A 15,293-nucleotide genomic window follows, 5' to 3' on the forward strand; every position below is an offset into this window, starting at 1 on the left:
AGAGCCGATTTAACAGTTTTGCATTTTACGCACAGACAAAGCCGCATTTGGACTGGCTACACCTAGAGGATCGTTACACTGCTACGAAAGAGGGGGTGCGCTACACTGAGCATCTGCTGAATAATACTGTAAGCAATCAGCATGCTGGCCACTTCCTGGCCAGCCTTCCTCTGGCTCCACTTACCAATAGTTGTAGAGGCACTTTTCTCCATAATTAGCACCGAGAGCCTGTTCATGGCTACAGGACGACAGCTCAGAGGAGGGGCTGTGCAGCTCCCGTTTGATCTTGGTTGGAGGTGGGGCATGAAGCACCACTAAAATCAGAAGAGGGATGAGGGAGGAACAGAGGACAGCTGATTAACAGGGAGCACAATGCTTCCTTCTGCAAACCCTATACTAGCTGATTGTTCTTGGAACTCATGTCAGATCACATGCCAGAGAAAGCCCAACCCTTAACACAGAGCCTACCATCTAAAACCAATGAAACGTTCTTTAAAGTCAGAAATCATCATCTGACACTTTACATTAGCCAAGTCTGTTTTCACCAAACTTCTTTGGTGTTGGGTCTGCTTCCTAGCAGCTCTGAGGCCCTTAAAGATCCTGTAGGTGATGGTTCTTCAAGAAAAATGCAGGTGTGATAGAATACCAAGGATTGCAGATAAGAACAATTTTGTTTCTGAAAAGGATGAAACAACACCAAAAATATACTGGTAGACGTGACACATTAGCTTATCAAAGGCTTAAAATTCCTGTGGCAAAATACAGAGGCATATACACAAATTAAATATATGACTGTAAAAAAAATACATGATTTTTCAAAGCCTTTCCTCAAGCAACTAAATATTAGCCCTGAGTAAGAAATACTCAATTTTAGGGGCATTTCAAAATTTTTAAAAGCAAAGGAATACAACGATGGACAAAACCACAACCGAGGAGAGGTTAACTGCATACAGGAGGAGGCCTGGAAAGGGCAGGCTCTCATAACCAATCCTTTCACAGATGGTACCAATTACTTTTCCTAAATTCATAGCATACAGAGCTGTTGCTTTATGTTTAGAAGTCAACTGCACATTTCATACGTGATTCTGAGAGGGCAGAGGAGTAAGAGTTTTTCAAACCAAGGTGACTTACATGCAGTGGCAAAACCCAACCAGTTTTGTCTTTTCTGCTGTATCTAGGAGCCAACGCATTTTAGAGAGGGCGTTTTACCCAAAGTAGAAGGGCAAACTCTAAAGATGCTGCATCGTAAGGGTTGTCTTCTAGCTACGGGCTAGAATTGCTACTCTCTGTCCAGCATCTGGGAAGAAGAGGGAGGGGAACGAGTTAAGCTTTCCTGCCAGCTGTTCTCCAATGGATCCAAATTCTCATTAAATAGCTAACAGAGCTTAGTGCTCTGGTGACCCACTAAAGTTTTCTGTTCCACTCAATCTTTACTTCTAAGCCATCTTCCAGGAGCTTGGTTTTCTTAGTGATTCTATTAGGGAGAATTAGCTAAAGGATCATCCCTTTCCTGTCTGGTTAGACTGAACAATCTTCCCACCAACTGGTTTCTCAGGTGCCTCCTCCAACCCCTGAATTCTGGACTCAGAAGTGAACAAATGAGACTGAGGACTAGATCAAAGATGACAAGTTTATAAAGCAAAGTCCTGCCAGGGACTGACTGGCAAGGGCAGGTTTTCATTATTCCTTTCCTACATAATGCCAACTGCTTTTCCCGAACACACAAAATAAGTTCAGAACTGGCAGATTATATTTAGAAGTCATTAGAGTCTCTCTTGTGATTTTTTGATGGTGACATCATGGCAGCCAATCCTCAATTGCTATCAAATGTTTTCAGACATTCAGACACAGAAAATGGCTAAGCTTGTTGTTGTTAGAATGTTGTTAGTAAACGAGAAGGGAGAATTGACGACTTGACACAGAAAACCATTTCTCCAACGCAGTGGATGCTCTGGTGGTTCTCGGCACTGCCCCTGTGTCACTACTTCTCCTCTTACCAGTCTTCTGCCATAAAAGTTTTGGCAAGATAATGAGGGAAGGTGATGATGCCCCAGCGTAAACAGAAGTTACAAGTCCTGGAAAGTACTTTTCTGACTTTATCTAAAGAAAATCATTTATAATCACTGTTTTACCGAAGTTTGGAGAGTAAACAAGTTATGTCATTATTCAATTTTCTCACTTCAGGTTTTAGAAATGTTTTGACATTTTCACAATATTGTTATAAAAGTTACCAGTTCTGCTGACAGGACTAACACCAGAGGGTAAACCAAAGTTTCCCAGAAAGCAAACTTTCATAATGTCTTCAGGAATAGTATATACCCATTTTGAAAGAGAATCTAAGCTTTTGGCTAATTGGATGTCCTGATTCCCTCAAATCTACACAGTACTCTTAGTGTGTACTACACCATTTTGGCTCTTGATTGTATGGTATCTTCCACCACACCAAACTGTCCTATACCTGGAATCTTATGTTCTCTAACCAAAGGAGGAGTTCAAGAAATAGCTGATGAGTGCTACGGTCTGAATGTTTGTGACCCCCAAAATTCGTATGTTGAAATCCTAATACCCTATGTGATATTAGGAGGAGGGGCTTTTGGGAGGTGATTAGGTCACAAGGGCACAGCTATCTGAGGACACAAGTCTGTGACCTGGAGGGGAGCCCTCACCCAATCACGCTGGCATCATGATCTCAAACTTCCAGCCTCCAGAACAGTGAGAAATAAATTTCTGTTGTTTGTTAGCTCCCCAGTCTGTGGTACTATAGCAGCCTGAATCAACTACGATAATAAGTGATTGAATGGGTTACATTTCCAATTAATTCTTAACCTTGAAGGCAGGGACCACATTTACCCTTCAAGGCTAGACATGATGTTAGTCATAAATATTCCTTCCCTCAGGAATCAACCATTCGAAGGAGGGAGAGGAGAGTGGTACAGAGCAGGAGCAAGAATTGGAAGTTTCACAGATCACCTACAGGAAAGCCAGTAGGGGCCCTGTGAGGGGTTAGGACGAAGGCTCAGTCTCCAAAGGGACTGCTGGGCCAGAGGATGCATGAAGGAGCCTGACGGTGGTATGCACTAGTCAGAGCTAGTCGTGTATTTTAAGCAGGAACTTAGAAGACCAAGGAATGCTCCTTGCTTTCAGCCTGTTCCCTCTTTGTAAAATGAGATATGTGATGCTGCCTTCAGAAATAAAGAAAATGGCACAGCACCTTGCAGATGGTGCTATGATGTTGTGTAATTATACACTGTGCTTTCAAAAACAGAGTATTTACCTTCGCATGGGCGACTTACTAAACGATGACAGAGACTGAGGACTATAAAGCACGGCAATGAATTGCAATTAAAAGAGGAGCATGGGGCTTTCCTGGTGGCGCAGTGGTTGAGAGTCCGCCTGCCGATGCAGGGGACACGGGTTCGTGCCCCGGTCCGGGAGGATCCCACATGCCGCGGAGCGGCTGGGACCGTGAGCCATGGCCGCTGAGCCTGCGCGTCTGGAGCCTCTGCTCCGCAACGGGAGAGGCCACAGCAGTGAGAGGCCCGCGTACCGCAAAAAAAAAAAAAAGAAAAAAAAAAAAAAAAAAAAAAAGCATAAAAGAGGAGCATGAACTCCTGAGGAGGTTTGAAAAGAGATGCTACTTGACTATTTGAGTTGATAAACATTTTCTACAATTAGAAAATTTGAGTTTAAGCTCAGTTATAGAAGATGGGCCCATAAAGCCAACAGTGCCCTGAGAACAATTCCTGGCAAACGTGGGCCGCCTTCCTTGTTGGAAAAATTTCTTTCATTCATTCCTCCACTCATTCATTCATTGAACATCTTCCATGGGTCAGGCATCCTGAAGGTGTTGGGGATATGATGGTAAACAAAACAGACATGGCAGTCCTTTCTTCAGGGCATGCATAATTTAGTGAGAGGTCTGACTTTCAGCATCTTCCCACAGATGTAGTTAGAGTTGGACTGGGGCCTCACGATCCACTTAATTCAGGCCCTTACATTTATAGATAAGGACCTTGAGGCCCAGAGGAGTTAAAGGAATTGCTCAAGGTCTTGGAGCTTCTGATATTGGAGGGGAAAGGAGGCAAGAGCGCCCACTGTCATTTCAGTGATCTACCACATTGACAGCAATGGGAGATACTGCCCTCACCCATTTTGTACATCAAAAATAGAGGACATAGACTTTTTTTTCAATGAAAACAACAAAAATACCACATTACATCCGGTTGAGAGAAAGTGCTCTAGAACAAAGGAACAATGGATAAGAACTAACACCTCTGGAAAAGAACCAGGTAGACCAAGAGAGAGGCAGCCAGACAGACCCCTTATCATTGGCTTTGGCCAGTTTGTTTATATACATTATTTTATTCAATCTTCCCAAACCAGTGAGAAAGCTAGTTTCACTGTCTCCATTTTAGAGATGAAAAGATCAAGGCTCAAAAGGTAAGTAATCTGCCACAGCCTCATAGCTTTAAGTGATCAGGATACTGTCCTAAACAGTTGTTAGTCATTCCATCATATTGCTTCCCAGAGGGAAGCAATTTTCTGAGAGAAAAAGACTACATCAAAAAGGGATTAAAAGAAATACAGAAAGAGGTTGAGAAAGAAGACAACACCAGAGAAGAAGATGAAGGGATACTATTTGCCAATTATCAGGGTCTGTGTCCTCATGTTTACTCTGCACTCGCCAGCTGGAAGCACACCTGATACACCTGAATCCACTCAAGGGCTTACACCTTCCCCAACTCTAGGCCACCAAAATACCCAGGATCCCTGCCTCACTCCTACTGGCAACTAACATCTCTTGACTCCAGTAGCCTTTACTTCTTACAGTCCTTGCCTCCCATCCTAGTATTCCATCTAGAAGATCTCATTCTCCCTTCTATATCCTGCTGATCAAAATCTTCTCATTCAGATAGCTGCAGTCACTGTGGAAGGCCTGGCATCTTCTACAGCCAGTCACTGACCAGCCAGATGCCACACTGTTGCCATGGATACCATCTCACACCCCAAATGCCCCACCCCTCCTGAAACTGCTTCTTGACATTCCCTCTTAATGTCACCTCTGAGGCAAGAACACTTTGAGTGAGCTGTCTGGACCCCTATTTGACTCTAAGAACTCTGTTAAGGATCCATGCACAAATATATGAGAGGAGCATGTCAGGGGTAGGAAAGACAAGGGTGGCTGGCTGACAAGATATAAGTCCATATCTGTGGGCATGCATTACAAAGTACAATGTGCTGCTTTGTAGACCATCATAATACCATCTAAAATTTAGATATGATGTTCACAGATCAACCAACTTAACTTCACAGTTGCTTTTCGTACTAGGGAACTCCTTGGAATATTTTTCTATCTGACACAGTGATCAAAAATCGAGCCTGATCCTAGCCAATGCAGTTAAGTTAAGAAAAATGAATAAAAGGCAAAAAGATTAGAAAGAAAAATATAACTCATTATTCACAGATGGCCTGGTTGGATACACAGAAAATATTAAAGAATTCACAAAGTATAATAATCAATAAGCTAATTTACCAAGATCATTGGCTACAAGGCCAATACATAAAAAGAACAATTTATATACACAGTAACTAAAACAATGTGACATTCAAAAAATATATTTACAATAGCAACAGATAACATCAAATACCTAGGAACACACCTAATAAAACACATGCAAGATATCTAAACTGAAAACTATAAAACCCTGAGGAAAATCAAAGAACTCTCAATAAATGGAAGAATATATTATGTTCATAGGTTGGAAGGTTGATACTGTAAAGATATCAATTCTTCCCAAATTTATGTGTAAGCTCAATGTAATCCCAAACAAAATTTCAATACTACACAGAAATAAGAATGAAGAAATTACAATCACACTTAACAACATGGGCTCATAAATAAAAGCCAGACACTACAAAAAAAGCCAGACACTACATGAGCCCATTTACAATAAAATTCAAAAGGAAACAAAATTACTCTATGGTGTTTAAAGTCAGGATGGAGGTTACTCCTGAGTCTGGGGGTGGAGCCTGTTCAGGGGGCACATGGAGTCTCCTTGCATTTTGATAAGTTCTAGGTCTTGATCGAAAGGCTTATATAGTTTGAAAATTTATCAAGCTGTACTCTTATGATTGCTATGTGTTATTTCAATTGTTCCTATTTAAAAAAAAAAAAAACAGCCCTGTCCTGGTCAAATAGCATCACTGAGTTAATACTAAGATTTCTCAAACTTTAGAAAATCTTCCTTCTGTGATGGTGTAGAAGCAGTCTTTCAAAGATATAACCCAACTGTTCCAAAATAGAAAAAAAAATAGACAAACTAGTCCATTCAAGAGAAATAATAATTCCCTCTGCTGACAAAATCTGTTTCCTGCCCACAAGTACAGGCCTGTGGATTCTGTCCAAGGCAGCTACCCCATGCCAGTGCTGGCAGTGAACTTCACTATTACAGCACAGAGGATCAAAACAAAGGAAAACACTTTTGTTGAATGTTATGATGCACGACAGTTTGAGTCAAAAGGAATTTTTTTCAGAAAGACAAAAACCACCTTGTCTAACAATAAGCCTTTCCTTTGGTGTTTCGTGATCATCAAAATTTCAATTCGCCACAGCCTTTGTTGTGAATACATACAGCATTTATGTAGCCGCTGAGTGTTAAAGAAATTGCCAATCAGTTATACTGCGGTCTGCGCGGGAGAGAGACTAAGACCATCCTACTTCTCCTGCATCACACACAGGCTCTGCCTGCTTTCTGTTGGGTGCCGCCATTCTGATTTTGTTTTGGGGTTTTCCTCTCCACCTTCTTCAGTTTCATTACTTGCATCTGGAACAGACTCATCTTTCCCAAATCAGCTGTGCAGGCATGACCTCAGGATAGGACCTTATTTGGTCACGATTGACAGGCACGATCTTCTTACCGTACGTGGAAGGTTGACCAGAACACCAACACCTGCCTCCAAATGGCACGTCCATGAGGCTATGTCCTAGATGGCCAGCCCGTGTCTCCAGAGCCTCTCACAGCACTCGTGAACAAACGTGGTGTGGATGTACACAGTCATGGCTGAGAGACTTCTCAGGATTCCAGAGCCATAATCCTAAAGGGAAGGTCCATTCCTAAGCTTACTACTCCCTGTGCCACCAGCTTTGGGTCACTGTTCCTCTCTTAGGCCACTACCATCCTGCTTCATTTCCCTCCATAGTATGGAATACATACTGTTTAGTTCAAGAATGATGGGGGGGGAGAAGCCCGAGACACCTGCCTGTACTGCTCTTTGGCTGTGGCTGTCAGTAGAACTCAAGGAAAGAAGGCAGAGGGACATATGAACTTAAAAATGACACTGGAAAAACAGAAATGCAGAAGTCGTGTGGAAGGAGCAGGTATGGCCTCTTCTCCCCTGATTACTCTTAACTTGTCAGAGTACCCAGCTGGCAAAGACCAGAGGGCTTTAAGTCACCAGGTGCAGTATCCCTTGAGTTCTGTGCACAACAAAACCAAAAGGCTTACTTTCCAACATATTGCTGCCTTTCCTTAGTGCTGGCCTGTTTTGGACAAATTCTGAGACAAAGCATAGATAGCTAGTGAGTAAGAAAAAAGGGGTAGACAGGCAGAGGCTTACTTTAAGTTCTACCATACTACTAGAAGGGGTCAGAAATATGTCTTTATTTTAGGCCTGAGTAGATTAGAAATTCATCTCAAGCATAAAATATATTCCTAATCTCAATATTCTTTGCAATTGCTATAGCAAATGACAAGGACAGGAGATAATACCCTGTTCTGGGAACCAAAGAGGTTTAAGGGAGATGAGATAAGCAGACAGGTTCTGGCACTTAAAAAGAGTATCTGGAAAAGGAGATGCCTTTTAGATTTCTAAACCAAATAAGAGACATGCTCAAACCCGTTTAAATAGATGGTTAACACTGATTCTGCCTGGCGACAGTTTCCAAAAATAAAAATTTGAAATGTTATCAAATTTAGTTAAGGGGCACAAGTACTAAAAGCAGAATTGGTGGAGATATGGGGGACTGTGCCATTTTCTTTAATATCTGATACAGCTAACCTTTGTAAACATAAATTCAAAAATTGAATATAGCAAAAAATCATCCATAAATAGTAAAATCAACTATTTAGTAAGCTTTGCTAAAAAATTGTAATGAATCCCTCAAAAGCCCTCTCCTTTTGAGCGATTCATTTACTTAGTTATATGCATGTTTAGTTCTCTCCAGGAACTAAACATGCATGTAACTAAGTAAACATGCACAAACTCTCTCCATCTGACTCACTCTGTTCGTCTACCAGTGTTTAGGGGTCAACATAATAACATGGATATGAGAGGTTAGAAAACCCAAAACATACGGAATTTCCAGGCCTAAGGTCAGCATTTCTGTATGTTGTTTGCATTTCTACATATCATTTAAAAATGTATCCTAAAAAAGTCAACAACTACAAAACAACTGGCCAGGACCCTTCAAAAAAAGTCAGTTTGGTTTTTTTTTAGAAATCTGTATTGGAGTATAATTGCTTCACAATACTGTGTTAGTTTCTGTTGCACAACAAAGGGAATCAGGCATAGGCATACACATGTCCCCATATCCCCTCCCTCTTAAGCCTCCCCTCTCATCCTCCCTATCCTACCAGCCTCTAGGTCATCACAAAGCACCGAGCAGATCTCCCTGTGCTATGCTGCTGCTTCCCATCAGCCAACTATTTTACATTCGGTAGTGTATATATGTCGATGCTACTCTCACTTCGCCCCAGCTTTGCCCTCCCACCCCATGTCCTCAAGTCCATTTTCTATGTCTACCTCTTTATTTCTGCCCTGCAACTAGGTTCATCAGTACCATTTTTTTTTTAAGATTCCATATATATGCGTTAGCATACGGTATTTGTTTTTCTCTTTCTGACTTACTTCACTCTGTATAACAGACTCTAGGTCCATCCACCTCACTACAAATAACTCAATTTCATTTCTTAAAAAAGGTCAATGTTATTGGGGGGAGGGGGCAAGGTAGGCAGATTGTTATAGATTGAAGATAAAAGAGGCATAACAATAAACATAATGTGTGATTCTTAAATCAACAACAATGTCAATAACAATGTCAATATCAGTTATAAAAGACAGCTGGGGAATATTACTGAATAAAAGTTAATTTTCTTGACTATGTAGAAGAATGTCCTTCGGAGATGCACACTAAAGTATCTGGGGGTGAAATGTCATAATGCCTGCAACTTACTTTCCAATAACTTGGAAAAAAAATCTATACACAGAGAAATGAAGTAAATGTAGCAATATGTTTTAAAAATAAATCGATGAAACAGCTATTATAGCTCATCTCCTCCAAGATACTTGGAGAAAAAAATTATCTTATGGTTGACTAACAGGTCAGTAGACGTGCTAAGAACTTCAAAACCATGCATTTACACATGAAGGAAGTCACCCCTGGCCTATTACCAAACTGGAAGAAGACTGCCCTGTTTATACTGTACCTTTACCATGTTTGGATAATACAGCCCTGGGAATCTAAACTTACACAAGGACAAATGTTGTCATACTCTTAAAATCTAAGCCAGTGATTCTCAAATATTTTTTTGGCCCTGGCCCACTTAGAAAGGTGAGGGGAACACCCAAGAGAGGGCAAAATGAAAACTGCCACTGCTATCACCATGACTACTGCCCAGTGCCACCTCTACTATGGCCTGGGTAAAAAGACAGCAATTACACAAGTACAAAATATTAACAAAGGTAAAATTCATCAGTAGTTCCATATACATATTAATACACATATAACAGGAACTAAAACATAAGCTCAACTCAAGATCACAAAGCATTTTTGGAAAAAAAAAATGGAGAATGTCCACTCCTTGTGAATGTATATGCACAACAGGTCTAGAACAGTACCAGAACAGATGAACAACTCATTAGATTTCATCCCGAGTCCTCAGAAGGGCACAATGCGGCCATCATCAAGCTATGAAGGCTGGCAGAATTTAAAGGAGTTAAAGTCCTCTTCCTCGAGGTTTCCTTCATTCTTCCCTCTAAGTAGCTGTTTGGCTCCTTCTCTCCATAAAGCCTGAGCAGGGCCAGGAGAGGAAGCTTGAAATGGGTGGCCTGGACTCTGGGTGCCCTGAGCCTTGGGGAAAAAAGGCACAAGAGTTTCTGGGAGCTACAACTGGTCCAACCTAGCTTATTAGGCTAAGAGATCAGAAAGGAGTGTGGAGCTGGAGACCTAAATTGTGTTCAAGTCTGTTGGCTTTTGGAGAACCCCCTGTGCATTTATGTTTTGGGAATCAAGAATGGCAGCAGGACTCTGGCATGGAAACAGGCTCTCCACATAACTCATGGGAAATATGACAAACATCTGGTACAGCCAACATCTGGGTGAGCATACCACATACAGGGGCTGAGATTTCAAGGGAGGTTCATTCTGAATCTCAAATGGCAAGAATAGCTGCATTTGTCCTGGGCAAAGTCCTACATGGAGAAAGCAAGGCTTCTGTTCTGGGATAGAACCTGGTATCAGTAGGTATAGGAAAGACCCATTCATTATTGTCACAGGAGCAGTATTCAAGATTTTATTTACTTAAAGTAACTTTTGTTTTCATCACACTAATAAATTCATATAGTTTAAGAAATCAAATAGAACTACAAGGTTTATGAAGATGAGTAACAGTGGTAGTATTCAGGGTTTTAGACTGGAGATTAATAATGGTGGTGGGGGGGATATGTTGATTTTTCCAGCTTATTCTTTCCTTACTTGTCCTGTTTCTCAGTAAGGACCAAAGGACTGACTATCACCCTGGTGATATATTTCAGGGCCCCAGGACATAAGATCAACCATGAAGTAGCAGAATTCATCAATTAACAATTAAAGAAGTCTTCCCTATACGGCCAATATCATCTTCTGTACAATAAACAACGCAAGAGCCAAATCAGGAACTGATAAAACTAGTTCCTGGAACATCTGGCTCCAGGAATCAGATTTCTCCCAAGCTGTGGGAAAAACCTACAGTCAGCAGAAGAGAGGCTTCAGGAATTGGTGTGTGGACAAAAAAACCCACTCTGTTTTTCATGATTTAGAGCTAGAAACTTGGGGTAACATAATCAGCTCAAGAAAGAACCCTTTGAACTTATCATGACATGGACTATGGGAAAAGACCGTCAGATCCAACAAATAGGGTTATAATTACATTGGTATTGGAACAGGACCAGCCCAAGAGCGAGATTCAATTATTGATGACCCTGCATGAAGATGGCTGGATAATACCAGAGTGAAATAATAACCTACAAAACTAGAGCCAGGTCTTGCTACAGTGGGAAAAGAGGTGAGGGAAGAAAACACTTTTCTTACTCATAAGAGTAAATGAGGTTATATCAAGTATTTAGGATTCTAGAGCTGGAAACTTTGGGGGATGCAAACCCAGGAATATTTTGTTGGTGAGTTCCTAGAAAAAATGATAGGCACTTACTTGAAAGATGGTGTGGATTGGGAGTTTGGGATTGACATGTACGTACTGCTATATTTAAAATGGATAACCAATAAGGACCTACTGTATAGCACAGGGAACTCTGTCAACACTCTGTAACAGCCTAAATGGGAAAAGAATGTGAAAAAGAATAGATGCATGTATATGTATAACTGAATCACTCTGCTGTATACCTGAAACTAACACAACACTGTTAATCAACTATGCTCCAATATAAAATAAAATTTTTTTTAAAAGGTGGTATGGAGACTGTCTCCAGAGACCCCTCTCAATTCACAAATGGGGTGGCAGAAAAACAAGGTTAGCAGGGACGTGAGACGATCACTTCAGAATTCTGAAAATGGAAACCGAGAGGTCTTGAATACAAGAGTTAGAAATTAAAGGGAGGAAAAGGAGCTTAAAAAAAACTGGCCCAACTTTGAAAAGGTATAAATAGCATTAGTAGAGTGGTATCTGAAACTGAGAGGACACCTGCAAAGGCAGTGGAATTTCTCCCAGGAGACAGGAATTAGAGTTATTGATAGACTGTCTCCCACCTGGGTTTTAAATTAGACAACAGAATTGATACCATGAAGAAGTTAAAACCATGAGGCCATGCTCTGCAGGCCTCTCTTCCATTTTGTTTACCTTGGATGACCCTAAATCTCTGTTATGGACTCGAGCTGACAAGAGCAACATAGGTCTAGGTTGCGCCCCAGATCAAGTACTGGGTTTGTAGAATGCTGCTTTCTCAGGGGGGAAGGCTGGCTGTATGTGAGATTGGTGCTTCGATGACAAGAAGCTGCAGTGTTCACACTGGCTCTGGAAAGTGAAATGTTGCTAAATTTTGTTTGGATGGGCCTGGTGTTATGGTATTTTATGCTCTTACTGCTCCCTGGAATGTGGAATATATGACACAAGATAGATTCAACAATGGAGAAATCCAGCTCCGAAGAAGCCAAAGCTCCAGCTTAAGGGGCCCCGAGGTTGTAGCTTCCTTTAGACCCCCAAAGTCCTTCTGGCTAGGGTAAAAGCAGGAAGAGATGAAAATGGTGGTTTTACACTTATAAAGGGATTTAAATTTCTCTGTGGAAAAGAGGAACTGACTGGACAAGGGGGTTATACTTTATAGGAAAGGGCTTTATTGGGGGCATTCTTACACTGCTGGGGTCTTACATGAACTAGAATGTTTATATTATCTAGTAACTTCCTAGAATGGGGAGGGGAGGTGGGTGATTTGGAGGTTTGCTTCTGCTAGGCCCAGCTCCATGATATCATCCCACAAAAAGTTTCCTCCCTCCTCTTCCACCGCCTCTTCCAGCAGTGGCAGCCACTGGTGGCACAACCAGAACACGGTATCTCAAAATCAAATCACTAGCTGAAATACTATTGGGCAGAAGATGAAAAACTAAATTTTGCCCATGGAAGTCAGTTTGGCAGGTCACTGTATAATGTACACTTGCAACCCAAAAGGTAGAACAGTACCACCCAGGCTGACCACTCAAAAGTTGGGGGGCACTCTAGCCTCCAGGGGTTGCTCCAGGCTTCCCCTACCTCTTTACCCTGCCTCCGGAGAGGAGAAAACGTGACCCGAGACAAGGGTGATGCCCAGGTCCTAAAGCGCAGACAGAGCGAGGAGAGCTTTGGCTAGAAGAAAAGTGGTCCTCGAGGCCATCTATTTGCCTCTTCTGCAACAAGGGGCTGGAAAGGCTGGGCGGGTGCTGGGAAGAGGTCAAGGGTGATGGGCCTATACACAGGGAGGCTTAGGGGCCAAAGAGTCCTCAAGGGGGACCTATGGCCCAGTGGCAAGTTTGCCAGGGTAAAGAGGTTGGCCAGTCAGGTGCTTGGTCATCAACTAGGAAGAGCAGTTGCTAAATGGAATTTACAGGACATTGGCCTTATCCTTTCTTCACCTCTACCAGTACTAACAATAATGACAGGTGATTTTTTTAAGGGCTCCTATTCTAAGTCTGGATAAAATAGAAGGAAAAAGATTCTTTGTATTAATGCTTTCTTTCTCCTCCCCAAAGAAGTGATCATGTTAGTAAGAGGAACCCACCTTGGCTGAATGCACTAAATCAGGAATGTCCTGACTCAGAGGGGAACTGCAGGTCAGAAAGAGGGCCTATCATGGAACAGCTGCCTCTCGTTGAAACCGCATCTTTCAAACAGTCATTTCTAAATAGAAAAATGGTTTCTCAAATAAGGAAGATAATTTCATGTCAATGGTAGTAGAGAGGTTTTTGGGGTTGTTTTTTTTTTTGACCCAGATGAACTAATTTCAGATTTACTTCAAGTTCACACTCTCTCCACACTTTAGTATTATTCTTGAAACAGCTTGGATTTGTGCAGTTCATTTTCTTTCAGGGACTCATTCATCCTAACAACTTAGGATTGTTATTTTAGAATTCCAAAAATGGAAACCCAGAGGCCTTGAATATAAGAGTTAGAAATGAAAGGGAGAAAAAGGAGCTTAGACAAGATCTGGCCCAACTCTGACTGAGGTAGGGCTTGTGTATTATAATATGGGGCTCTGCCATGAAAATATTTTGTACAGAATGAACCTTTCTAATTGCATCAGTGTCACATCCCAGAACTCTAGGCCACAGAGAAACTAATATGATAGACAACTTATTTGCTTAACTTTTACCATTGAGAGAGAGATCTAAATAGAGCCCTGTTCTCCCAACTCGGGTTCGGTTAGATGTGAAAGGCTGGCTCCCCCCAGTGTGGGCTTTCCGTCAGCCACAGCAAATTCTACCAGGAAGGGCTGCTCACCAGCGGAACACACCATCAGGAAAGGGGGAAACAGCGCATTCCTCCTGAATGGAAAAAAATGCAAGACCAAACCTTATACCCCCCCTTCTATAATTTATTTCCAGTTTATTTGATTTTCAACTAAACTGGCATTAAAGCATCAACAATACTTGAAGTGGGATTTAATCACTGTGGAAAATTTTACCTTCAAGTTTAAAATTCATCTTAAAAGTCTGACGGGAGAAAACTCAAACCCTAGAGAAATAGGCTTCTCCTATGAGAGAACCATTCCCTTCTACTTATAAACTCGACACCCCTAAGAGCAGAAACGCACCAAGCGTGTCAAGGGTACCTAAACTGTGACTTGTTCCCTCACACATACAGTCTTAACCGGGGAACAGCATTAGCCACACAAAGTCTAGATGCAGCCTGAGAAGACCTGGTTAGTGTATGGGTTTAAAAGAGGAATCAGAAAATGAGAAATAGCCCTAGCTAACTTTTTTTCTATCTGTCACTAAGGTCATCCCAGGGGTTTTCAGAACTCAGGTTACAAACTTACTTCCCTGCAGGTTGGAGGCTGGTGTTGGGGCCTGCTGAACACCAGGGCGGGGAGGGAACAGAACAGAGAGCGGCGGTGTGCAACACACACTCCCCAAGTGTCGGCTGCGCACAGAGCACCGTGCTACTGCTACACATGACAAGGGTTCTCTGCTTTTGGACACACTTAGAGCCTAAGAGAAACTGTTTGCTTCTTGTTTCGACAGGAATGGAAATTGGGAAGCAGGGACCTTGTTTAATATGTCAAAATACAGAATACATTAAAGCCCTGTGCTGTTTTCTCCTTATTCCCCAAGAAATAAGATCCCAGGCTGGTGGGGAAGGAAAGGAAAGAGAACGAAGTTGAGGAGGGGCAGAAATGTTCGGACTCTGCTGAGGTACCCTCAGCACAGTGACATTATCCCTGCTGAATTATTCTCTATTAAAATTCAGATTAGGAAACTTGGGGTAGGCCTTTCAGGATCTGGTCTTTACTGTGGGCAGCCAAGTAGAAGAGACACCCCCCCCCCCTCTTCT

The 15,293-nt window shown here is 41.9% G+C and overlaps 1 protein-coding gene across 1 annotated transcript in view; it reads right to left on the reverse strand.

Moving 5' to 3' along the window:
• ETV5 (ETS variant transcription factor 5) overlaps window positions 1-15,293 on the reverse strand; it is a 56,411-nt gene that overhangs the window by 29,162 nt on the left and 11,956 nt on the right. The window contains exon 6 of the mRNA XM_059063735.1: window positions 185-314. Within this exon, the coding sequence (XP_058919718.1) occupies window positions 185-314 (130 nt within the window). The remainder of the gene's footprint in view (window positions 1-184; window positions 315-15,293) is intronic.

Source organism: Kogia breviceps, chromosome 5 (assembly GCF_026419965.1).
Source record: "Kogia breviceps isolate mKogBre1 chromosome 5, mKogBre1 haplotype 1, whole genome shotgun sequence".
Classification (NCBI taxonomy): Eukaryota; Metazoa; Chordata; class Mammalia; order Artiodactyla; family Physeteridae; genus Kogia; species Kogia breviceps.